At 48.2% G+C, this 24,833-nt stretch overlaps 2 protein-coding genes across 2 annotated transcripts; both read right to left on the reverse strand.

Moving 5' to 3' along the window:
• Positions 1-557: 557 nt before the first annotated feature.
• Positions 558-14,309, reverse strand: LOC142000070 (ficolin-1-like). Its single transcript, XM_074974125.1, has 9 exons — positions 13,439-14,309; positions 11,916-12,029; positions 10,761-10,814; positions 8,639-8,674; positions 7,646-7,776; positions 6,342-6,471; positions 3,943-4,077; positions 3,109-3,416; positions 558-2,111 (listed from the first exon to the last, which is right to left on the reverse strand). The coding sequence occupies exons 1-8, from the start codon at positions 13,569-13,571 to the stop codon at positions 3,169-3,171; spliced, it is 981 nt and encodes a 326-aa protein (XP_074830226.1). The 5' UTR covers positions 13,572-14,309; the 3' UTR covers positions 558-2,111; positions 3,109-3,168.
• A 3,725-nt stretch (positions 14,310-18,034) lies between these two features.
• On the reverse strand, positions 18,035-23,970 carry LOC142000069 (uncharacterized). The gene is made up of 3 exons (XM_074974124.1): positions 23,746-23,970; positions 21,140-21,245; positions 18,035-20,761 (listed from the first exon to the last, which is right to left on the reverse strand). Exons 2-3 carry the CDS (start codon positions 21,177-21,179, stop codon positions 19,791-19,793), a joined length of 1,011 nt encoding a protein of 336 aa, XP_074830225.1. The 5' UTR covers positions 21,180-21,245; positions 23,746-23,970; the 3' UTR covers positions 18,035-19,790.
• Positions 23,971-24,833: the final 863 nt, after the last annotated feature.

A 24,833-nucleotide genomic window follows, 5' to 3' on the forward strand; every position in this document is an offset into this window, starting at 1 on the left:
TAAATTTCAATTGGTATTCTATTGTTTAACAGTGTGATTAAAACTGTGATGAATCGCGATTAATTTTTTAAATCATGATGAATGTTTTTGAGTTAATTGCGTGAGTTAACTGCGACTAATTGACAGCCCTATAGTATAGTCAATAAAGTGCAGCTACTTTCCTGAGAATTTCTTCTGCTCTTCGGATCTTGAGCACAGAGGGCAACCTTTGTGAGGCAGACAGTTGTGGCTAGTGGCTGGATCACAGAGCTACAAACCAGTGTCTACCCTTGACTCTTTTTGATTCAATATGTATAAATTTGGACAAATCATCTAAACTACATCACTACATCAATTTCTCTGTCTGTAAAACAGGGATAATGATACTCACCTGCCTTTGTCAAGCCCTTTGAGATCTTCTGATGAAAAGAACCCCGTATTTATTTTCATTTGTTTTATGTTACTAATATAATAATCCCTGCAAATGACTGTGAGGGCCATGGTGCATAAGCCAGTAAGAAAACTAGAGCAAGGCAAAAGATGTAATCATGCCACACAAAATGTACTTTACATGCCTCGTTAAACGTACTTTATTAATTTATTGTGACATATGCAGTTTTCTTTTAACCAGTGAGGATTATGCTTCATAGTATAGCATAGCACTACTGTAGAGATAAAGGGGTCTTAGTAATTTAAGACTTCACTCTAAAGCTCTGGGTGCCATCCTGGCCCCACTGAAATCAATGGCAAAACCTCCATTGACTTCATTGGTGCCCGGATTTCACTCCTGGTGTTCAGTCTTTGTTGGGAAGTGGGGCGAGCTTAATATCCTTTGTGTAAATGGTAAACGGTGTAAATATCCTTGGTGTAAATGCAAATTAGCATGGGACAAATATCTTGCTTTCTCCAGGCTCATGATCTTAAAAAAAGAAAAAAAAACTGGTTAAAAATTTTTGATCGTCTGCAATTAACTGCAGATGCATCATCATGCTATGAGCTCTGATGCAATGATGAATTTCATCACCAAGTGCCAAATCTTAAAACCTTCACTCAGCTCTTACTATGGCAAAACTGTCACTGAAGTCAGAGGGATTTTCCTTTAATTTAGCAGGAATGAAAAAAGGGACGTCAGGATGTGGCTCAATAATTGTGACAAATGCGCAGCAGCAGCTCACAGCTCAGCCGCTGCCCTGCCTTTTGGTCACGATCTCGCTTGTCTGTGCCGGCAGCGCTGGCTCTGCCTTGGTTCTAACAGAAGTAGAATGGAACGGGCTGGGCATTCACATTTGAACAGAGAGCTCCTGACAACATGGTTTTACAAAAGGTAGATCGTGCCAAACCAACCTGATCTCCTTCTTTGAGAAAGTAAAAGATTTTTTAGACAAAGGAAACGCAGTGGATCTAATTTACCTAGATTTCAGTAAGGCGTTTGATACCGTGCCACATAGGGAATTATTAATTAAATTGGAAAAGATGGGGATCAATATGAAAATTGAAAGGTGGATAAGGAATTGGTTAACAGGGAGACTACAGCGGGTCCTACTGAAAGGTGAACTGTCAGGCTGGAGGGAGGTTACCAGTGGAGTTCCTCAAGGATCAGTTTTGGGACCAATCTTATTTAATCTTTTTATTACTGACCTCGGCACAAAAAGTGGGAGTGTGCTAATAAAGTTTGCGGATGATACAAAGCTGGGAGGTATTGCCAATTTAGAGAAGGACCGGGAAATCATAAAGGAAGATTTGGATGACCTTGTAAAATGGAGTAATAGTAATAGGATGAAATTTAATAGTGAGAAGTGTAAAGTTATTCATTTAGGGATTAATAACAAGAATTTTAGTTATAAGCTGGGGACGCATCAATTAGAAGTAACGGAGGAGGAGAAGGACCTTGGCGTATTGGTTGATCACAGGATGACTATGAGTCGCCAATGTGATATGGCCGTGAAAAAAGCTAATGTGGTCTTGGGATGCACCAGGTGAGGTATTTCCAGTAGAGATAAGGACGTGTTAGTACCGTTATACAAGGCAGTGGTGAGACCTCACCTGGAATACTGTGTGCAGTTCTGGTCTCCCATGTTTAAGAAGGATGAATTCAAACTGGAACAGGTACAGAGAAGGGCTACTGGGATGATCTGAGGAATGGAAAACCTGTCTTATGAAAGGAGACTTAAGGAGCTTGGCTTGTTTAGCCTAACTAAAAGAAGGTTGAGGGGAGATATGATTGCTCTCTATAAATATATCAGAGGGATAAATACCAGAGAGGGAGAGGAATTATTTCATTCCTCAGTACCAATGTGGACACAAGAACAAATGGATATAAACTGGTCATTGGGAAATTTAGACTTGAAATTAGATGAAGGTTTCTAACCATCAGAGGAGTGAACTTTTGGAATAGCCTTCCAAGGGAAGCAGTGGGGGCAAAAGACCTATCTGGCTTTAAGATTAAACTCGATAAGTTTATGGAGGAGATGGTATGATGGGATAAAGTGATTTTGGTAATTAATTGATCTTTAAATATTCATGGTAAATAGGCCCAATGGCCTGTGATGGGATGTTAGATGGGGTGGGATCTGAGTTACTATAGAGAATTCTTTCCTGGGTGTCTGGCTGGTGAATCTTGCCCATATGCTCATGGTTTAGCTAATCGCCATATTTGGGGTCCAGAAGGAATTTTCCTCCAGGGCAGATTGGCAGAGGCCCTGGAGGTTTTTCGCCTTCCTCTGTAGCATGGGGCACGGGTCACTTGCTGGAGGATTCTCTGCTCCTTGAAGTCTTTAAACCACGATTTGAGGACTTCAATAGCTCAGACATAGGTGAGAGGTTTTTCGCAGGAGTGGGTGGGTGAGATTCTGTGGCCTGCGTTGTGCAGGAGGTCGGACTAGATGATCATAATGGGCCCTTCTGACCTTAGTATCTATGAAACTCAACGTGACCAGGAAAAGGAAAAGGTTGGTACTAAACATCAGTGTGTTTGCTTGGGTGCTTCCAGCTATGGGCCTCATCCGCACACACTGATGTCAATGGAAAGACTCCCATTGACTTCACTGGGCTTCAGATCAGGCTCTAAGGCCCAGATCCGTTAGGCACCTAACTTCCATGGAAATCAATGGGCTTAAGGCATCTAACTACCTGGGAGGGTCCATTCCCACACATTGCTGGAGAGCGACCTCCCGCTGCACTTTCCTTGTGCTAAACCGGCCTGAACTTCATCTCTGAGACTTTGTAGGAGTAGTGAGCCCCTTTGCCTGTTGCCCAGATGACACTATCTGCGTAGCTCTTGTGGGGCCCCAGCAGGTACAGCCCATTCAGATTGGAACCGTGACACTTGTTATACCACCAGCCTCCCTTGTACAGCAGAGCACAGTTCGCCGAATGCATATCATTGTCATTGTCTTTGGTTGTAAACGTCATATTTTTATGGCCAGACAAGGAATCACCTGTTAAAACATCAGAAGCAAGAACATGGTTGTGGGTGTACAAAGCACTTTCAGGCTCTGAGAGATGTCCTGGTCCCCTGCATTTGACTATTAATCAAGTCACAGGGATTCTCTATTCCACACTTTGGCTATACAGCTACGGTTCCTTTTGTTTAATATGTAGCATGCCTCTAATAGCTCCTTTCCCTTCCCAAACAATATTTAAAAATAGGAGGCTAGCTGTGGGGGAAAAGACCCAGCAGGGCCTCACTTTAGTAAGTTCCCCCAACCAAACATCCTCTTTCTAGACGCTGGAGGACCAAGAATCCTGAGTTCAACTCCAGTTAACATTCTGATTCCACTTTTCACAAGTGTGGTGAAAACATCATGCTGATAGCCTGCACTGGAATGTCGCATGGACTTTCTTCCCACCTCCCCTTTCAGGTAATCTCTGAGTTGGTAGAACTGCCAGAGATACTCTGTGCTTTTGATGGCTGTTCATGATACCTCCCTTGTACAGAAAGTGCAGAATGGGCCCCAAACTTACCTGCAGTGCCTGTAAGAAATTTTCCTAGGTTCAGTCTGTATTTGTCAGATTGTCCTGAAATGCTGAAGGTCTCATAGTGGGCAAAGGATTTATTGTTTTCCGTGTCACTCAGATCGACACGAAGTTCACAAGTTTCTAGAGACAAAACGGAAACAAAAATGTCAATCACGTTCCATGAACGTTCTGCCTGATCTTTGTAAGGAATACAAGCAGATGAATCACTTTATGTGTCCTGTATCAGAGGGGTAGCCATGTTAGTCTGGATCTTTAAAAGGGGCAAAGAGTCCTGTGGCACCTTATAGATGAAGAGACGTATTGGAGCATAAGCTTTCGTGGGTGAACACCCACTTCGTCAAATGCATGTAGTGGAAATTTCCAGAGGCAGGTATAAATATGCAAGCAAGAATCAGGCTAGGAATAACGAGGTTAGTTCAGTCAGGGAGGCTGAGGCCCTCTTCTAGCAGCTGAGGTGTGAACACCAAGGGAGGAGAAACTGCTTTTGTCGTTGGCGAGCCATTCGCAGTCTGTGTTTAATCCTGAGCTGATGGGGTCAAATTTGCAAATGAACTGAAGATCAGCAGTTTCTCATTGAAGTCTGGTCCTGAAGTTTTTTTGCTGCAGGATGACCACCTTTACATCTGCTATTGTGTGTCCAGGGAGGTTGAAGTGTTCCCTTACAGGTTTTTGTATACTGCCATTCCTAATATCTGATTTGCGTCCATTTATCCTTTTACGTAGGGACTGTCCAGTTTGGCCGATGTACATAGCAGAGGGACATTGCTGGCACATGATGGCGTATATTACATTGGTGGACGTGCAGGTGAATGAACCTGTGATGGTGATGGCGTGGCTGATCTGGTTAGGTCCTGTGATGGTGTCACTGGTGTAAATATGTGGGCAGAGTTGGCATCAAGGTTTGTTGCATGGATTGGTTCCTGAGTTAGAGTTACTACGGTGCGATGTGTCGCTGCTGGTGAGAAAATGCTTCAGGCTGGTGGGTTGTCTGTGAGCGAGGACTGGCCTGCCTCCTAAGGCCTGTGAAAGTGAGGGATCGTTGTCCAGAATGGTTTGTAGAGTTCTGTTGGTTTCTTTCTTGGGTTTGTCTTGCAGCAGGAGGCTTCTGGGTACACATGTAGCTCTGTTGATCTGTTTCCTTATTTCCTCATGCAGTCATGTTAACACCACCCTATACTGAAAACCCACCGACCGCTATGCCTACCTTCATGCCTCCAGCTTCCATCCTGGACACACCACATGATCCATTGTCTACAGCCAAGCGCTGAGGTACAACCGCATTTGCTCCAACTCCTCAGACAGAGACCAACACCTACAAAATCTTCACCAAGCATTCTCAAAACTACGATACCCGCACAAGGAAATAAGGAAACAGATCAACAGAGCCAGACGTGTACCCAGAAGCCTCCTGCTGCAAGACAAGCCCAAGAAAGAAACAAACAGAACTCCACTGGCCATCACAAACAGTCCTCAGCTAAAACCTCTCCAATGCATCGTCAGTGATCTACAACCCATCCTGGACAACGATCCCTCACTTTCACAGGCCTTGGGAGGCAGGCCAGTCCTCGCTCACAGACAACCCGCCAGCCTGAAGCATATTCTCACCAGCAACGACACACCGCACCGTAGTAACTCTAACTCAGGAACCAATCCATGCAACAAACCTTGATGCCATCTCTGCCCACATATCTACACCAGCGACACCATCACAGGACCTAACCAGATCAGCCACGCCATCACCATCACCGGTTCATTCACCTGCACTTCCACCAACGTAATATACGCCATCATGTGCCAGCAATGACCCTCTGCTATGTACATTGGCCAAACTGGACAGTCCCTACGTAAAAGGATAAATGGACACAAATCAGATATTAGGAATGGCAGTATACAAAAACCTGTAGGGGAACACTTCAATCTCGCTGGACACACAATAGCAGATGTAAAGGTGGCCATCCTGCAGCAAAAAAACCTTCAGGACCAGACTTCAACGAGAAACTGCTGAGCTTCAGTTCATTTGCAAATTTGACCCCATCAGCTCAGGATTAAACACAGACTGTGAATGGGTCGCCAACAACAAAAGCAGTTTCTCCTCCCTTGGTGTTCACACCTCAACTGCTAGAAGAGGGCCTCAGCCTCCCTGATTGAACTAACCTTGTTATCCGTAGCCTGATTCTTGCTTGCATATTTATACCTGCCTCTGGAAATTTCCACCACATGCATTTGACAAAGTGGGTATTCACCCACGAAAGCTTATGCTCCAATACGTCTCTCAGTCTATAAGGTTGCACAGGGCTCTTTGCTGCTTTTATGTATCCGGTCTCCAAGGAGATGGTCTGGCAGAGAACAAAAACCAGAAAAGAATCCATCAGTGATTTTGTTACCAAGGGATGTTAACAGGTGGATATTGTCATTCCCCAGCCAGAATTCCGTCAGCTGGTTCCCAAAACCCTTCTTGTATGAATCCCAGTCACGGAAAAAATCCACTGAACCATCTGCGCGTCTCTGGAAAACCTGCAAGGAAATGAGAGGGTGAGAGGTGGAAGACTGCACCATGGTTTCTATCCATCATAAAGCAGCTGCCTGACATACCATTACTTCATACCTGCACATGAACCCACTATACTTCGCATTCACGTAATGCTTTCCAATATATCTCCCTGCAACAGATCAGTCCTGCTCTACAGAAATGGGCACCACTACCTTCATCTGTAGAGAAGGAGGAGGCTCAGAGATGGGATGTGACCTGGCCAAGTTCAAAGAGTGACTCTGGCTCCCATCAGCTCATTTATCTGGGCAAATCCATTTCTATCTACTTCTTTTAACTACACGTTAGACTGATGGAGCTAACTCTTCAGGCTAGGAAGTGTTGCAAACCCCCTCTTAGCTGGTAACCTCTCTGCTCCATGTCCCATGTCTCTTTCAGTCTGTGGCTTGAAGAACATAAAAACCCTTCAGTAGTTGGGATACGACATAGTTACGGCCTTGCAATCTTTTGCCATCACATAAAGGTCTTTCACGCCTTGGCCAGACTGTCAGGTGCTGAGAATGCTGTGTAGGCAACGTGCTTAACCTCTGGGGTATGTCTGCATGGCTCCAGTGACGACTCAAGCTAGCCATCCAAGCTCAGACCTTGGGGCTCCAAGCTGCCACCTGAGCCACTACGTCCACACTGCTAGTTTTAGTGTGCTGGGAGCTGTTCCCAGCTACAGTGTAAACATACCCTGGGAGTGCCCACGCCTCCTGGGCTGATGTAAGGAACGACCAGCTCCAAAGGAAGCCCGGTCAGCAGATAAAGAAAGCCAGGTGTAGCCCTCCCAGCCACTAGAGGGAGACATGGTCACATGCACTAGGCAGGTTATTACACCTGAAGTCACCTGTAGAGTCTTCCAGGCTAGACAAGACCTAAAAAGCAAATGTGAATAAACCAAAACCTAACCAATACAGAAACTTCCAAGTTTCCACAAACCCAGTTTCTCCTTTTTGAACTGATGGGCTGGCCTGGATATGAAATCTGTGATGACATATTTGGGGCATAACTGGATGAATTATTTCAGCTTTGTCTCAACATTTCCTCAATTTAGGACAGATTTACAGCTGCCAGCAAGTGGCAATCCTCACACCTCTGATTAAAATAAAACGTGTTCTCTATAACACCCTCGTCCCCGCCACACTCCTTCTCACTTACAGTCCAGCCTCCACCGTCTGTATCCATGTCACAGAAGACAGTGATGGAATCATCAGCAACTCCTGGGTAGATGGCGTACCAGCCGCTCAGCGTTCTCCCTTTGGCTAACAGCTCCTTGCAGTTTCTGGATCCTAGACAAAATGGAAAATTAACCATGCTTTGATTGAAAGCGCGGGACTGGATCTGATTGTGCAAGGGTTGGGTGAAGAGTCAATGTGATCTTGACTGATATATTGGGGCCTTCAGAACTAAAAGCAGGCACTGCTATGCTTTGAGCTAAATGGTCAAGGCCCCTGACACCAGACCCCTACTCCTATTCTGTGTGGATCGGGCACAGAGGGGGACCTGTGAGACACACTCACCAGGGGGTTAACTCAGCAGAGTTTAGACAGCTGATTTGTTTCATCTTTTTTCAGTAGGGAGAGGCCGTGCCTGGCCCTGGCAGGTGCGTAAGGGCAGGGGAAGGCACCTGGACCTTCATGCCCTACTCCTAAGCCCTGTCTCTGCCCCCCTGTTCCCTGAGCAAAAGGGCTGCTCAAAGCTAATGCCAACAATGTCCACAAAAGGCGTGGAGAAGAGTGGGGTTAGGGCCCTGGCTCTGCACCTTGTACCCTGCCACCCATCAGTGGGAACGAGCTGGCACTCCCACACAGGCTGGAGGAGGGTCCAGGAGGCACCTTTCACGAGGGCATCAGGGACTGCTCCGGCCACCTTAAATAATATTATGAGTTAGTGGGTCTTTCTGAAATAAGACTCAATATTACTCATTCTGTGCCTTGGGTAGGGGAGGTGGTGTGGGAGCAGTAGTTCCTACACTGAAGTGGGAGAAGGAAGTGTTTTGGTAATAGGTTGTTTTGTTTTGAAATGGCGGCTATTTGAGAGGTTAACCATCCTCCTGAGGGATTGGAGACAGACTGCAGCTCAGGGCGGACACAGCTGCTACTGTCAGTTAAATCATTCTTTTGCTATATGGGAGAGTGCTGAGGTTCTTACCTGTTGTTTCTGGTTCTCCGGACTCTCCTTTCTCTCCTAGAACGGAGCACAGGTTTATATACTTGCAAGAGCTGGAGATCACACTGTAACCTCAGAACTCATGGGGTGTCAGCCTGACTTGCTGCAGGAAAATACACTAATGCCATGCATCTGAAGAAGTGGGTTTTTTTTACCCACGAAAGCCTATGCCCAAATAGAGCTGTTAGTCTTTAAGGTGCCACTGGACTCCTCATTGTTAATGCCCTTCCAACATCTCCAGAGCTGCATGAATTTGGCATAGATGGTACAAAACAGAAAAAGAGGGCAGAAGAGGAGCATTACATTTAGAAGCGTGTGAAGTACATAGACACTTTTTTTAAAAAAAAGTTAATATTTGGGGGTTTATTCTCCATTTGTAAAAATTTAATTCACGTGGGTAAACAAGATGAAAGTAGCTTGGTGCAGAATTGCTCCTGGCTGACTGTTCAGAGACTTCAGGCAGCCAGATGCAATGGGTAACATTTTCAAAAGCACATACAAACCTTACAAGCCTACGGCCCGTTAAAAAGCAGAGCTGGCCGGAGCATGACAATTCCATTTCGCGGCAACTCTGGAGGTTTTGAATTTTGTTTTCGTTCCACACTGGCATGAAAACAAAACCTTTTTTGTAGAAAATGAAATTGTGTTGAGATGTCCATGTTCCGATCGAAACCTGGGCTCTTCTATTCGAGAAGGTTTTTGGGTACAAGGCTCTCTGGTTACTTCTGACAAGAGAGACTCTCTCTCATACTTTATAGCCTGGTGGTTAAGACACTGGAATGTGGGAGAAGGGAGTTCAAGTCCCTGTTCTTCTTGAGACAGGATGATCTGGGATGAAAAACTCTGCTCTGAATCAGCCAGAGGAGAGACTTGATCCTGGCTCCCCTACATCAGGGTTTAAATTCACCCGGAGCTATTCAGAGCTCTGCTCTGGTAAATATTTCTGGGCCCCTGTGCACCTCACGGGGCTGAAGCCCCCAGCCCCTGTGCCCCCCACCCCTGTGGGGCTAAGCTCCGAGACCCCCCCGTCCCCTCAGCGGAAGCCCGGAGCCCTGCCACCCCTCAGGGCAGAAGCCCTGAGCTCCCCGCACCACCAGCCCAGCAGCTGAAGCCATCTTCTCCCCAGGGCCTGGAGGTTTTTATAGCCTGTTGGGAGAGGGCACATGGGGGGCTCTGGGAAATAATCTACGAGAATTTGAGCTCTGTTCCACATCACAGGCCAGTGTGCTGATCACCAGCCTCTGAGAGTCTTGCTCTCTAGAGAGCCTTGGCCCGTTACTAAAACTTCATTTTGGTGAAAATATTCCAACCGGTTCTACTCCTCAGGTGCTTTTGAAAATTGTATCTGATGTTCCTTCAAAACCCAGAGCAAGTTCTAGATGCATCAGGTGGTTGCAAAGAAAGATGAGGGTGAAATGGTATTTGTCACAAGCCTCAGTCACGGTCTCCCTCATGTACAGTATTGGATTAGCTGAGCATGAATTCCTGTAAGTGCTAAGAAATATTTGTAAGTACCTGCAGGCCTTTGTGAACCAGCAGGCACTACAGACCTATTGCACCTTACATGCCTGTCACTGTGGGTATGTCTACACTGATGCGATTTGCAGCTCGTGTAGACGTACTCGTGCTAGATTTCACCGAGCAGCTTGCTGACAATAGCCGTGAGGATGTAGTGGCACAAGATTCAGCATATGCTGCACAAGTTTGCCTGACCGCTCTGGCTACCCTCATTTGTAGCTTAGACCGTGCTACCATGGGTTCACTTCTGTTGCTAGCAAGCTAGCTAGATTAACGCTAATGTGGGTATAGCGACATGAACTGCAAATCACGCCCCCGGCTGCACTGTAGCCATCCCTGCATGTCACTAAAGAACAGAAGGGCCACAGCTTTGCAGTGAGAAGAATTATTTGAATTGATCAATCACCTTTCAGTCCAAGGAGGTTAAACAGTGGAAAGATTTATCTGAAGTGCAACAATTTCAATGGGGGGCTCAGAACTGAGGTTCTACTGGGGTAAAAGTTTTCCCAAATGTAACCTGAAGACAAGCATGTTCAGAAGCTGTCACTGTGATGGAATCCAAGTGACTAGCTCTTTCTTTCTTTACCTTTCTCCCCTGCTGGTCCCATCTTTCCAGGGATCCCTGGAGCTCCCCGTTCCCCTACGAACACAAGAGGGTAAATATTTGACAGCGCAAGCCCTGACCAATTCAAACATACTAGCTAGAAGTGAACTGAATCCCCACATCTGCCATTTCTGATTTGAGTCATGAGGCTGCAACTTAGAGTCCAGAGAGAGGATCCTTCCGTTGGATTTTCACATCACATCAGTGGCCGGTTGGGGTATCCATCCCAGAGAATGTATCAGACCCTGCTTCCACTAAGCCATTGTCATGGGTGCAACTCAGATAGCAGCTAGCTCTTAGTTTTAACAAATCTCTCTGTATCAGCGTTTCTCAAACTGGGGTCCGTGAGGGTACTCCAGGGGGTCCATCGGCCCTGCTGATCAACTCCTCCCACTCCCTCCCTCAGCTTCTCTCCCTCCCTTCCAGAGCCTTCTGCACTCAGTACAGGAGGCGCTGGGAGGAAGGGGGAGGAGTGGGGTTGGGGGGCGCTCAGGGGAGGGAGCGTAAAGAGGCGGAGAAGAGGAGGGGCAGGGCTGGAGCGGGGGAGGGAAGAGATGGGGTGGGGCCTTGGGGGAAGGGGTGGAGGGGGGATGGGGCCTGGGGCTGAGCGGGGGGCTTGAGGGGGTCCGTGAAAAATTTTATATCAAAATGGGGTCCTCGGGTTGCTAAAGTTTGAGACCACTGCTCTATATGGTCAAATTGTTTATTGGTATATGTGAGTCCTGGCAGATAGATCTGTAACCAGCGGTGAGGGAGGATGTCAGTCTGTTACAGCAGCAGAAAGCAGCACTTGGCCCTTTGGCTCCTGCTCTGCCAGCTCACACTCTGGAGATCCCTGGTGTGCTGGCCAAGGTGGTGGCCATCAAAGATACGCAGCTGGCCTCCCTTCCACAGCAGCCCACAGGCTACCATTGTTCTGGTCAGAGGAAAAAGAAATTGACAATGTTTCAGAGCCAGCTTGTTAGTTCCGGCCCCTCCATGTGGAGTTATAGACTGGCATAGTGACCAGCCTGTTTGAGGCACCTTTTCCTCATGTTGGGGACTCATAAGGATCTCCACGGGCTGAACTATTTTAACATCACTCATTCACTTTTCTGCCATCCAAGGCAGAGTCTCCCTCAGCCCCTGGACACATACCTCTCATTCCTGCACGTCCAGGGTCACCTTTGGGCCCCATGGCACCAGGAATCCCAGGGCAGCCCTGGAGAACAGCGAGCTTCTCTGAACCGCTGAGACCCACTATTTTCACATCTGGAGAAAGAAATGACATGTGAGAAGGTCCATAGGACTGAACCTTTCTGCAGATCCCTGAGAGAAATAAATCCTGCAAATGAGAATCTCCACAAGCTAGCTTTCTTTTTTCTTTTCTTTTCTTTTCTTAAATACAAAAACCACAGCCTCAATTTAAATAGCCTCTTAATTCCTCAAAACTTTCATGAATTTGCATGTATTAAATTAACCACCAGAACAGACCGTACGGCAGACACTGGAGAACCTCAAAAAGGATTTTCAAGTGACACTAAAACTGGTGGATTAGAGAGGGTCTGGGTGAAAACTAATCACACTGCCATGTGATCTGGATAGTTGAGAGCAGTGAGGACTGCAAGCAACAAGAGACGATTCAAAGCTTGTAAATGTGAAGTCAGTGGGAGTTTTGTCATTGGCTTCATTGGGAACAGGATTGTACCCCGACATCTGGGAAGAGGAAATCAAGAAAGCTACACAAGATGTAACCAAGCAGCCTCACCTACTGCGTTAAACACAAACCACAGTCATTGCTTTCACCTTGTTTTATTAATACGATTCCAGGGACTTTTTCCTACAACCATGTACTGCTGCAAGAAAGATAGGTAACCAGGGTTCAGGACGCTGGGAGGAAAGTGTCTTTGAGCAGCTCTTAAGAAGTGTGAAATAAAGGAACATTTGAGAAATGCCAGAGTATTGTGCATGTGTGAATTTCCATAAACTTTAGAGATTTTCTGACTTTCACATTAATTCCAAAGATCTGACTAACATCTCCCTAGGAGCAAACCAAAAGTAGCTATGGGTAGAGGTATCTATTCCCATTCTAGTTTACTTCTTATATCAGACTTATTCTGTTCTAGTCCTTACATCAGATCTGTTCCATTTTACTTTATATCATGTGCATCATATTCTGTTCCTTTTATTAGGTCTATTCTATTCTATTCCTTATATCATCTCCATCGCTGCAGTACCTGAGCTCACTGGACAGAATCAGTAGAGAATGGAACATGGCAAGATTTTCATTTAATCAGATTATTCTTTAACTGGAGAATGTTGCTGTTCGAGGACTGCCAAAGAGTAAAATCAGGGCTGATGTAATAAAAAGCATCTCATCTTGTGAATGCCATTCTTCTCCAATCTAGTAGCTGGGGGTTTCACAGCCCCTTTGCTCCATCTCATACTATGCCATGGAACAGCCCAACAGCAATGGAAAGGCATTAGTTATACAATGCATACGTGAGCTGTCTTGTTTCTTGATTAAAAGGGATTTAATTAAGGAAGAAAATAAGAAGGGCTAATATTAAACTTCTTATTCTGACTGATGAGGAATTCTGTGCATTCTAAATTCTGCATCTTAAAGTGGGGACTAGTCAGATCCATGTTATGAAAAGGTAACAGGTTTGTCTGTGACTCACCTGGACAGGTGTCCTGAGCCTCACAAACCGCTGCTGCTAGGCAGAGTACGGCGAGGAGGGTTTGCTGGGCAGCTCTCCCCATGGCTGGTGCTGGTCTCAGCAACGGCAGCTTCGCTCGTCTCCTCATTTTCATGCTCTGTTAGCATCTCAGCCCTGGGAGCCTTTCATATCGTATGAAAATACAATAAGTAAACTCCACCTCGGAACTGTAATCTCCCTTACATCCCAGTTTCCACGTTCCAGCTGTAAAATGGTTTCCCCTTGGCTCGTTGTGTGGACAGTTTCCCAACTTCAAGAATCTGATACGAAAGTTTCCTGTCACATTGTTCCTCCTGTGTGACTCAGTAAATATTTTGGTGCCAACGGGTCTGCTTCCCATTAATTTTACTTGCTTTCCTTTAAGTGTTGGTGTCAGCAATTCTTCATTTAACTCCTTTATACCAAAGGGTTGAGATTATTTTCCAGCTAGAGCTTCATTCCACCGATGTCAGGGTGAAAGATCAATCTGGCCAAGAAGGATATGCAATTATTGTAAGCATTGCAAAACCTCTGAAAGTATGGTTTACACCTGCCCCAAGACAGCAGAGTGATTAGATCATTAAATCCTGAGAGAGGATTTCACATGGTTGAACACATGTTCACATCCTGGTTTTCATTTGCTACCTAGTGCTTTACACAGTGAAGAATTGCAGGTTTGATATTGTTGTACTCTTCAGATTGGTCTCCATTCTAACTACTTGTTTGTTGTTAAATTGTTCCATGATACTGCCTCTAGACCAGAGGAGGTTTTGATTCTATGAAGTTATCAATGATACATAGTGCATGACATCAGAAGGCTATTCTATTCTGTTCTATTCTTATACCCAGTAGTGCATTATGTGGCATGACTGACATCTCTCATGTGTGGTTTGTTCTCTTTTATCTCTTCCCCAGGGGAAGTGGTTTGGCAGCGTGTGGGGTGTTGTGGGTTGTTTATTAATGTTCACGGTATTCCAGATTTATATTAGAACAGGCAGGTTGAAGAAATGTACCCTTTATTTGGAGTGGAGGCTGATGATGATCACGACGATTTTTAGTGGGGGTGGGGTGGGGATTTACCCAGTCTCGGACTGCCCCCAGGGAAGGTTTTGTCTTCCACACAGAGGAGCTTTACTGCTGTCAGTCTGAGAGGCTTGTAATGTACAGCTCAGTGTGTGTGTGTGTGTGTGTGTGTGTGTTTAAACTCAAGTAGCTTCCTCTTAATTGCTGTATGGGGGGACAAAGTTGAACTGAATCTCAAATAAAGCTCACCAGTTGTTGCTGGTGCCCCAGCATTTCCTTTATCTCCTAAAGAAAGAAGTTTCAGATCTTGTGTTACCTGGATGTCACATCCTGATCTGAGTGTGCAACCCAGCATTGGTACTAAACCCAGGCTAGGGCACATGAATGCTGATGTTTCCTTTCACTACTCTATTAAAAACATATAAATAACGTTTCCAGGGTGGCACATTTGCCCAGAAGGCACAGGCTGTAAAGTACGCTTGCCTTTTAACCCAAGAGCTATATTAAAATGCCTGTTATGTGAAGCATATTGGGAATACATGTCAGAAAAGCAAGATTTCAGAAGTCCCTTCCTTGGACCATGTGAAATGACAAGTGCTGTTATTACAGCCCAAACCCTGAAGAATCTCTTGGTGCATCACAGCGAAACTGAGACTATGGCATCCCACTCAAGGGTACACCTTGGGATGCTGTGTGACCCATTGGATGGATCCAAATGAGATGATAAGAAGAGATGGGGAATAAGGAGTATTCAGGGAATAACTAAAGCAGCAGATGACTCACACAGGACACAGAGCAAAACTGTCAGCAGCTCCCCCCAGCACTGCATCATCAACAGGAAGAGGTCGCAGGGGAGCAGACAGAGCACAAGCAGCAGGGTATGGAGGTACCTGGAAAGCAGCTACCAATCCCATGACACTGAGTTCAGAGGCTCCTGCGCATTTCAAGTGAGGTCTCAATTAACAGAACATTCAGTGCCATCTTTTGAAAATTCTAATGAGCCATTCTCAGTCTCACAGATGCTCCCTGGGGTTTGTGACAGCTTGTCTTCTCTCTGTCCCTCTAGGCTGGAGCAGATGGCAAGTGCAGGTCATCTTCTCCTAGGACGTGCATTTGCATATCGGGGGCCAGCAAGTGGAACATCTCTTCCACGCCTTGCTGATCTGCCTGGTTCCTCCTTTGTTGCTCTGTTTGTGCCTCCTTTGTGGCACCTGTCCTCTGGGAACAATTCTCAGGTAATACAACCGCTAGGTAACCATTGCCTTGCCACACCTATCCTGTGCTGCCATGCTCCCTGTCTGGCCTCAGCTCAGCAAAGCACTTGAGAACGTGATTAGCTTTAACCAGGTGCTTACTGATGTCAGTGGAACATAAACATGCTTAAAGTTAAGCAAGTGCTTCTGCAGGTTTGCTGAATCAAGGACTCTCAGTGCGAGTAACATCAGAAAGGCAGGTGCACCCTCCCACGACAGCGCTAACCTGTATGTCCAGGGAGGCCAGCAGCACCTCTTTCTCCTGGTGAAAACGGGGAACTATTTAGCCAAGGTGCCGTGGCAGAGCTCTGAACCCGCTCACCTGTGCGGGAACAGGAGGGGCCTGGATAACGTCCGGTAGCTGGCTACAGATGCAGGGCTGTTGCTGGGAAAGGCTGTAGTCGCTCCCTGAGTGGAGGGAGTTGGGAAGCTGGCAAACCTGCCTGGGGGAAAGCCAGATATGTAGGAAGAAGCCCAGGGAAACAGCAGCAAAAGGTAGGATTGTATTGGACTGTGGCTGCTTGTTATAGGGTCTCTGGGCTGGAACCCAGTTTAGAGGGCAGGCCTGGGTTCCCCTACCAGCTGCCGGGAAGCGGTACAGGGTGTTGGAGGTGCCAGCCAGCCAGTGGGTTTGGAAGGATGGTGAATTCCCCAGAAGGGGAGGACATTAGTGACCTGGCCGGAGGGCCAAGCCACGAAGAGGAGACTGCAGTCCCTGGAGTGAGAGGGGCAGCAGGGCAAGACCGCATGGGAGAAGACATCACCGGAGTGGGAGCACTAATACACAGAAGACAGCCAGCAGGAGGTGCCATGAGCAGTGAATGGACCCTGTGACATAAGCGTAAAAAAAAATCACAAGAATGTTGTGATTATTCCAATCCCAAATCTGACAAGCCCCAAAAATTCAGTGTTACGGTGTCATAGATTCCAAGGCCAGAAGGGACCATTGTTATTGACTGTTCTGACTTCTTGTATAACACAGGCCAGAGAACTGCCCCACACTAATTCCTAGAGCAGAGCTTTTAGAAAAAATCCAGTGCTGATTTAAAAATGGTCAGTGATGGAGGATCCACCACAACCCTTGGGAAATTGCCCCAATGGTTAATAATGCTCACTGTCAAATATGTAGGCTTAACTTCCTGTCTGAATTTGTCCAGCTTCAACCTCCAGTCATTGGATCGTGTTACACCTTTCTCTGCTAGATTGAAGAGCCCCTTATTAAATATTTGTTCCTCATGTAGGTACTTATACTGTGATCAAGTCAACCCACAACCTTCTCTTTAAGCTAAATAGATCGAGCTCCTTGAGTCTATCACTATAAGGCAGGGTTTCTACTCCTTTAATCATTCTTGTAGCTCTTCTCTGAACCCTCTCCAATTTATTAACATCCTTCACGAATTGGGGGCACCAGAACTGGACACAGGATTCCAGCAGCAGTCGCACCTGTGCCAAATACAGAGGTATAATAATCTCTCTACTGCTACTCAGATTCCCATGTTTAGACATCCCAGGATTGCATTAGCTTTTTTGGCCACAGCTTCACACTGGGAACTCATGTTTAGTTGATTATCAACCATGAGCCCCAAATCTTTTTCAGAGTCACTGCTTCCCAGGATAGAGTCCCCCATCCTGTAAGTATGGCCTACATTGTTTGTTAAATTAACCGAGGGCAAAGCTGTGATTATCCCAAGGGCATCACTGAGAGGTGGTTAAGAATTTTCAGTTAAAGCCATTTTTCAGAAGAAAACTGGGTTTTCAACAAAATACTTTTTTGCAAAAATGTGTCTGCTTTCAGTGGAAAATCTTGAATTTTCATTAAAAAAATGGAACATCCCCAGCGGTGCCCCTGTCATGATGCACTGCTCCCCTCACCAAGACAGGAGATTGTGAGGCCTCATGAGAAATGTAGTCTGACCAGCGAGTCCAGCCAATAGAGGACAGTGGGAGTATGAAACATCTGAACCACAACTCCCAGGAGGCACCGCGGTGGCATTTCAGAATTGAACTACTGTATATCATTTTTTTGGCAGAAATATTTCAGTTTTTGATTTTTTTGGTGAATACTCAAAATTTTCTGTGGAAGAAAAGCCATGTTCCAACCAGCTTTAGTATCCATTGCAAACAGCACTGTGTAGACATTTGTATAATTGTCCTTGCCTTTGAAACCCAGTCTCACTGCATCTTTTCCATCACTAACTAGTATGAGTGGACATTTTAGGTCCAGTGTGTCCAGGCCCTGGGTATGGTTAAAGCAGAAAATAAGAGGAGACAGTTGTAAAGAGAACTGAGACACCTTATACTTGTTATTTAATATGGAAACAAACTTAAAAGAACCACCCCCTCGGTTCTTCATCATCCAACTAGTCTTGACCTGATAAACTCTCAGTTCTGTGTTTGCTCGGTAGGGTCTAGCCAGAAGGTCCCTAAATATTTTAAAGCCCGCTTCCCCTTTCTAATGTGTCTTTTCATCCCATTCTGTTTCCTTGCTTGTTTTACCTTCTCGCTAATTAGTTCCAAACAGGGTCCGTGTGGAGATTAACTCAGCTTTATTATACCAGCCCTGGAGCAGGCTCAGGAAAGCTCTGGCAACTCCTTTGGCAAAGTGCGGCAGAACCTGGGGGAGAGAGCATGCTGTTTTCTTTAGCGACCAAAGTGAAGGCCCAGACGCCATCAGCATCACAGAGCCATGGGCTTCTTTTTCTTCAGTGTGCTGCATACAGTTGGTTCAGTTCCCGATTGGTAAAAGGTGCACAATTCACAGATGTCCTTATTCGTGTTCTGGGAATGTCCCAATTTAGTCAATTTTCAGAGCCGCATCTACAGTCACAGGATATGAAGCACCCAACCGTTCACTCCCACTTTGATACAGATCACCACTATACGGTACAATTGATTGATGTTGCGTTTTCAATGGTCAAACATATTATTAACTATTGGAAATCAGAGCAAACACTTCTACATGAAACCGGATGGAGATCACGCATTCTGTACAGGCACAAGGGAAACTCATACCAAATAAGGGCCCAGTCATGCCAATGCTTATCAAGCATAGTACCTACTAATGTCTGCAGTCACACTGAAGTCAGTGGGACTACGTAGGTTAGTACGCAGGCTGCATGGTACTAACTGTGTGCAGCAGTGACCCCAAGAGAGAAATGGGAGGGTTTTTATTTAATTTGGCCATTTTAACTTGACGTCGCTATATAGCCAAACTCCGGTTGAAAATGCCTATATGGCCATGTCCTCTATCCAAGACCCCACAGCAGCTGAACCTAAATCTTACAGCAAAGTCTCTGGATTCCACAGTGCTCTGTTGCAGCAGACTAGAAATTTGGTGGCAGTTTTATTTAAATTAAGAATGGAGGCTTTACATGATTTTGGTATGAAAATGAACACAACGATCAATACAGCTGCCCTGTTGTTAGTTTTGACTTTTTTTTTCCCCCCTGCAAAATCAGTTTGTTGGTTTTCAACAAACTCTGCCATTTAGATTACCTGGTTTCACATGCATTTAGCCTCTGATGTGTTTACTTGTCCCAAGAAGCTTGGCTGGATTTTAACACTCCAAACTTTCCTTAATTGGAGGGCATCTCAGAACGCCCTTCTTTGACCAGCTCACTCCCTGCCCCAGGCCAAGACATGCACGGCTCAGGATTCCCCAGGCAACCCAAATGAAAAAAAGATTTGCCAGCTAATAAAAAGGAAAAAAGAGAATGTAAGTATGCAAATTCACTGATCCTCAAACAGGCCCAGAGTTACCTGGGAACCCTGCTCCGTTCCCTCACCCATCTCAAACCACTCATGACTCAGCTACAATACCCACTTTTGCCTCCTTTCCTGGTCCCCATCACCTTGCATCCCGAACCCCAAACTATCCCTTCCCACAGCATCTCCTCATTGTCTCCTCACCCCACCGCATTCCCAAGAGCAGCACACGAGTGGGAAAGAGCTCCACATGCCCCAAAAGGAGGAGATGCCCTGGATTCCATGCCAGGCCGCGTCTTAGATGGGATGTGGCCTGTAGCTGTTGGTCCATGGTCTTCACAGGTGCCGGGCTCTTAGCCTGTGTGGATCCTCTGGTGTGTAATAAGGTTCGAGCTCCGGCTGAAGCTCCGCCCACAGTGGGCACAGGCGTAGGGCCTCTCGCCTGCGTGGGTCCGCTGATGCTGGAGGAGATTGGACCTTGCACTGAAGCTCTTCCCGCACTGGGCGCACTCGTGCTGCCGCTCCCCCGTGTGGATCTTCTGGTGCTCGCTCAGCTCCGAGCCGCGGCTGAAGCTTTTCCCGCACTGGGCGCACTGGCGGGGCGCGTCGGCTGCGTGGAGTCTCTGGTGCCTGATGAGGGCGGAGCTCATGGAGAAGCTCCGCCCACACTGGGCGCACTGGTAGGGCCGCTCGCCCGTGTGGATGGTCCAGTGCTGCAGGAGGTGGGAGCTCAGGCTGAAGCTCTTCCCGCACGCGCAGCGGTAGGGCCGCTCGCCCGTGTGCGTCCGCTGGTGCTGCACCAGGTGGGAGCTGACGCTGAAGCTCCGCCCGCACTCGGCGCACACATAGGGCCGCTCCCCCGTGTGGATCCGCTGGTGTCGGACCAGGTGGGAGCTGACCCGGAAGCTCTTTCCGCACTCGGCGCAGTCATAGGGCCGCTCGCCAGTGTGGATCCGTTGGTGCCGCAGGAAGGTGGAGCTCTGGGTGAAGCGTTTCCCGCACTCGGGGCAGGCATAGGGCCGCTCCCCTGTGTGGGTTCTCTGATGGATAGTCAGAGACGAGCTCTTGTTGAAGCTTTTCCCGCAGTCCGCGCACGTGTTTGGTCTCTCCTGGTGGGCGAGGCCATCGCCCACCTGAGCAGATTTACCCCAGCTCTGCGCCAGCGGGTTCTTCCGCCGCCTTTCTGACCTGCACCGAGTCTCATGGGCTCCTCCCCACTCAGGGCTCTGGGATCTCGTGGGTAAAGTCACAGGAGGCTCCACCATCTCAGGGGCTTCATGCAGGGGCTTCTGCTCCTCATTCTCTCTCGGCATCCCATCACCTGCTGGAATGAAAAAGGAATCCAGCCATGATTTGCTCCCTGCACTGGGGACAAAGAGAACCTCAGGAGCAGGAAGGGCAGTGGGGCTTGTCATGAATATTAAAAGTCACCAGAACTAAACTCCACAAAACCCTTTCTCTGGGAGGGGGACTTATGGTTCCTCAAAATCCCACCGGAGCCATAGATAAAGGATGGGCCAGGGGAAGGACCCCTGTTTCATATCAGTTTGGACGGGTGGGAAGCCCTGAATGTCTAGGATATGGTTACTGCAGTGAAGGAGGCGGGATGACAGAATGGCGAGGTCTTACAACAGCTTGGATGGAATTCCATGATTCTTCTCCGTTCATTGAGTTTTGGGATTGGTGCAAGCTTACTCCTCACCTGTGTGGGCACAGCTCACAATCACCTCATGGCCTTGCATATCTGGGACCCACAGCTTTTCTCCTTGTTCTGTCAGGGATCACAGCCGGTTTCAGAACGGGCAGTCCTGCTCAGGGGAAAGGAAGTGGGTGAGATCAGGGTTTGTCACATGTTTGCAGAGCATTTGTTACAAAAATGGTGCATGGTTTTTAAATGATGCTTCCTTTCTGATGGCAGATATAGCTCATCTCAACAGAGGGGAAAATGTTCTTGGAGGCTGGTGGCATAGCTAGGAATGGAAAGGTGAGTGGGCAGGCAATGACCGACTCACGCTAGCTCATTTAAGATGACATTGTGACATGGGCTAGCTGCCCGAGTCTAAGCCGACCCCTTGGGGCTGAGTTGGGGAAGAAGCAAGAGAAACTAAACTGGCTGAAGGCAGTATCTAGTATTTAGTTGGGGATTGATCCTGCTTTGAGCAGGGGGTTGGACTAGATGACCTCCTGGGGTCCCTTCCAACCCTGATAGTCTATGATTCTATGATCTACCCCCGATGCACACACCGCTCTGGGAGTGAAATGTGGGGTGAGATGCAGCTTGTCTCCCTTGAGGCTGAGGAGCTGCCCTGACACCTGCACAGGGAGCAGGAGTCAGCGCTGGGAGGGCTCTGCTTCCAGGGGGTGGCTCTCTATCAGTTGGGGGGGAGTGACCAGGCTCCCAGCTCTGTGGGGAAGGGTGCTCTAGGGGCATGGGTAGGGCAAGTCCCCACCCCCTGTGGGTGGGTGGGAGGAAGCCATTCCCAGTGGGGTATCAGGCCCCACTCTCCAGTGTGTATGTCACTGTCCAGTCTCTGTCCCGGCCCGGTGTGTAGGGGAGGCCCCAAGGGAGGGGGGGTTGGAGAGTGAGCCTGTCCTGCACTCACCCTGCAGAGGCAGCTCCTGTCCCATGGGGCTGGGCCTGGCTCCCTGCCCTGTCCTGTTGGCTCTTGCTGCTTGCAGGTCTGGAGCAGCCAGCCGCAACCTCACATGGTGCGTGTGCAGTTGGGGGCCTCCCTGCTCCCTTCCTGGCCCTGCTAGATGAGGGGCTTCGCCTGCCGAGCTGGGCAGGAGCGTGGGGTTCCTCAGAAAATGACAAACCAGAGGTGCTGGAGTGCAGTTCAAGTGCTGGAGCGATGCTCCAGCAGGGCTAGAGCCCTGCTCACATTTGGGCAGGCCTGGGTGCTTCGTGGGTGGGCCATAGACTGTAAGAGGGTGGTGGGAGCTCAGAGCCAGCCAACCATATTCCCAGGTACAGCTCTTCTAGGGAGATCCTGTGGTAATACACCCAGGGCAATGGGTGGCTGAGGAGTCAAGCACGGCCCCTAGATGGAGGTTTGTGGAGACCCTGCCTCCAGGCTGAAGGAATGGCGTGAGGCTGGCAGGGCCAGAAGAACTGTATGTTCCCAAGAGTGGCAATATTATTGCAGAACGCCTGGCTACACCAAGTGTGGGACACTGAGGCAAGCGCACTGCATGCCCTGCAACCAGACCATCTGGGAACATCGCCTCTCTGCTGGCAGACGCGTTGTGCTCCCTTGTAGGAAATGTGGAGCCCTCCCACTGAAGGGGACCTGATGACTTAGGCAAAAATCAAGTACGAAGCCTGTTGCTTGTTCATGGGTGCTGGGACTAGAGGTGCGAGGGGTGCTGCTGCACACCGTGGCTTGAAGTGGTTTCCACTGGATTTACAGTTTGGTGCAATCACTCTCAGCACCCCCACTATGCAAATTGTTCCAGCCGCCCTGTGTTCATCTCCACATCTGCAGAGCGACCACGGACAGGCCGGGTGTGGAGAGGACACGGGAATTCTATACAGCTGAGTGACTGCTCAAGCACTACACTCCTGTCCTCACGGAAAGCTCTGAGGACAGGGAAATTACCCTCCTATTTTATTGATCAAGTTCTGGCAGTGTCCTCAGCCTGATGCAAAACGCAGAGGTGAAGTTAAAGAGCTTACAAAGAGGCAGACACAAAGAACGCAAAACCGGGACTTGTCAGACCAAAGGTGCAGCTGGTCAGATAGCCTTCCCGGATGGTGGCCAAACCAGTTGCTTCAGGGAAAAAAACAAAAAAATCAGGGGGGAAATCCTTGAAGTCATGGGGGCAGGATTTTATCCTGTCTGTAGAAATATTAAATCCTGACCATCGATGAACAAAACGCCATACAACAACAGAATAAAACGAGCCACTGCGGTGACATTGCTCCCCAGGGCAGCATATTCCCTCAGAAGTGTGTTTACTATGAAGAGGAAGGGAACTGGCTTTGATTTTTGTTCCCCCCTCTGGTTAAAAGGAAAGCAAACTGGCCCAAGGATGATGCAGTTGCGAGATCTGGGAGCTCATATCTCGGAGCTCTTATTTCTCCTTCTGCCCCTTTCAGTCTCTCTCCTTTCCCAGTGGCACTCGCCCTCCAGCTGGCAGGTTGATCCCTGTTACATTTCCAGTGTGATCTCTCTGCCCAGGCTAGGACAATAACAGTGAGTCTGTGCAGTGAGCGGATCTGGGGCTCAGGCACACAGGGGGCAGCAGTGGGGTAGGGGGGAAGGAGAAGGCAGTTACAGATACTTTCCTGCCTTCTCTTTCAATTACCTGCAGTTCCTGGCTCAGAAGGTGACTGTAGAATCTGTTTGCTTCCCTGAGACAGTAGTTACAGCCAGGGACGGGGCCCATTTTTGGTCTGCAGTGGCACTTTAAATCATGCCTCTCAGCAGCCAGGGCCCCCTGGACATGGGAGATCAGCAGCTCCTTGCTCTGGGCTCCTGGACAGAAGGGAGCTGGAAAAGGGCCCTTCTCACCCGGGAAGCTCATCCTTAAAATCCCGAGGACAGGCAATGCAGAGGCAGAAAGAGAAGCAGCCTCCTGTCTTTTCCCAACAGCCATCACCCTCTAGTGGCAACAGCTAGGGGAACGCTTGTGAATTTTGCACAGGTGGCGAGCAGAGGCTGTGAGCAGTTCAGCGGAACCCGCTCCCACGGAGCGTATGCCGGGGTAATCAATTATTTGTTGGCAAGGTCCAAATTTCTTGGCCAAGGTATAGTCAAGAGCCAGACTCCAGAGAAAATAATACAAAAATAATAACTAATGATAAGAAGTAAATAAAAAGATTTCGAAAGCGTCTGGCAGGTAGAGTTGCCAACTTTCTAATTGCACAAAACCAAACACCCTGGCCCCGCCTCCTTCCCCGCCCCTTCCCCAAGGCCCCGCCCCCACTCACACCATCCCCCCTCTCTCCGTCGCTCGCTTTTCCCCACCCTCACTCACTTTCACTGGGCTGGGAGAAAGGGATGGGGTGCGGGTGGGGGTGAGGGCTCTGGGGCCGGGGATGAGGGGTTTGGGGTGCGGGAGGGGGCTCCGGGCAGGGGATTGGGATGCAGGAGCGGGTGCAGGGTGCGGGCTCTGGGAGGGAGTTAGGGTACAGGAGGTGGCTCAGGGCTGGGGCAGGGGATGAGGGGTTTGGGGTGTGGGAGGGGGTGCAGGCTCCGGCTGGGGATATGGGCTGTGGGGTGGGGATGAGGAGTTTGGGGTGCAGGAGGGGTCTCAGAGCTGGGGCAGAGGGTTGGAGTGCAGAAGGGGGTGTGGGATCCAGGAGGGAGTCTGGGTGCAGGAGGGGGCTCAGGATTGGGGTTGGGGAGTTCGGGATGCGGGCTGGCTCCTAGGTGACGCTGACCTCAGGCAGC

This window comes from Natator depressus, chromosome 16 (assembly GCF_965152275.1).
Source record: "Natator depressus isolate rNatDep1 chromosome 16, rNatDep2.hap1, whole genome shotgun sequence".
Lineage (NCBI taxonomy): Eukaryota > Metazoa > Chordata > Testudines > Cheloniidae > Natator > Natator depressus.

Excerpts from the sequence above, each read along its gene's own strand:
- LOC142000070 (XM_074974125.1), bottom strand. The coding sequence starts at position 13,571 with ATGAAAATGAGGAGACGAGCGAAGCTGCCGTTGCTGAGACCAGCACCA. Across the intron at positions 8,675-10,760 it reads GGGACCAGCAGGGGAGAAAG|GAGAGAAAGGAGAGTCCGGA; the intron begins GTAAAGAAAGAA and ends GCTCCGTTCTAG. Across the intron at positions 4,078-6,341 it reads CCACCTGTTAACATCCCTTG|AAACTTGTGAACTTCGTGTC; the intron begins GTAACAAAATCA and ends TTTTGTCTCTAG.
- LOC142000069 (XM_074974124.1), bottom strand. The coding sequence starts at position 21,179 with ATGCAAGGCCATGAGGTGATTGTGAGCTGTGCCCACACAG. Across the intron at positions 20,762-21,139 it reads TGTGAGCTGTGCCCACACAG|CAGGTGATGGGATGCCGAGA; the intron begins GTGAGGAGTAAG and ends TTTTCATTCCAG.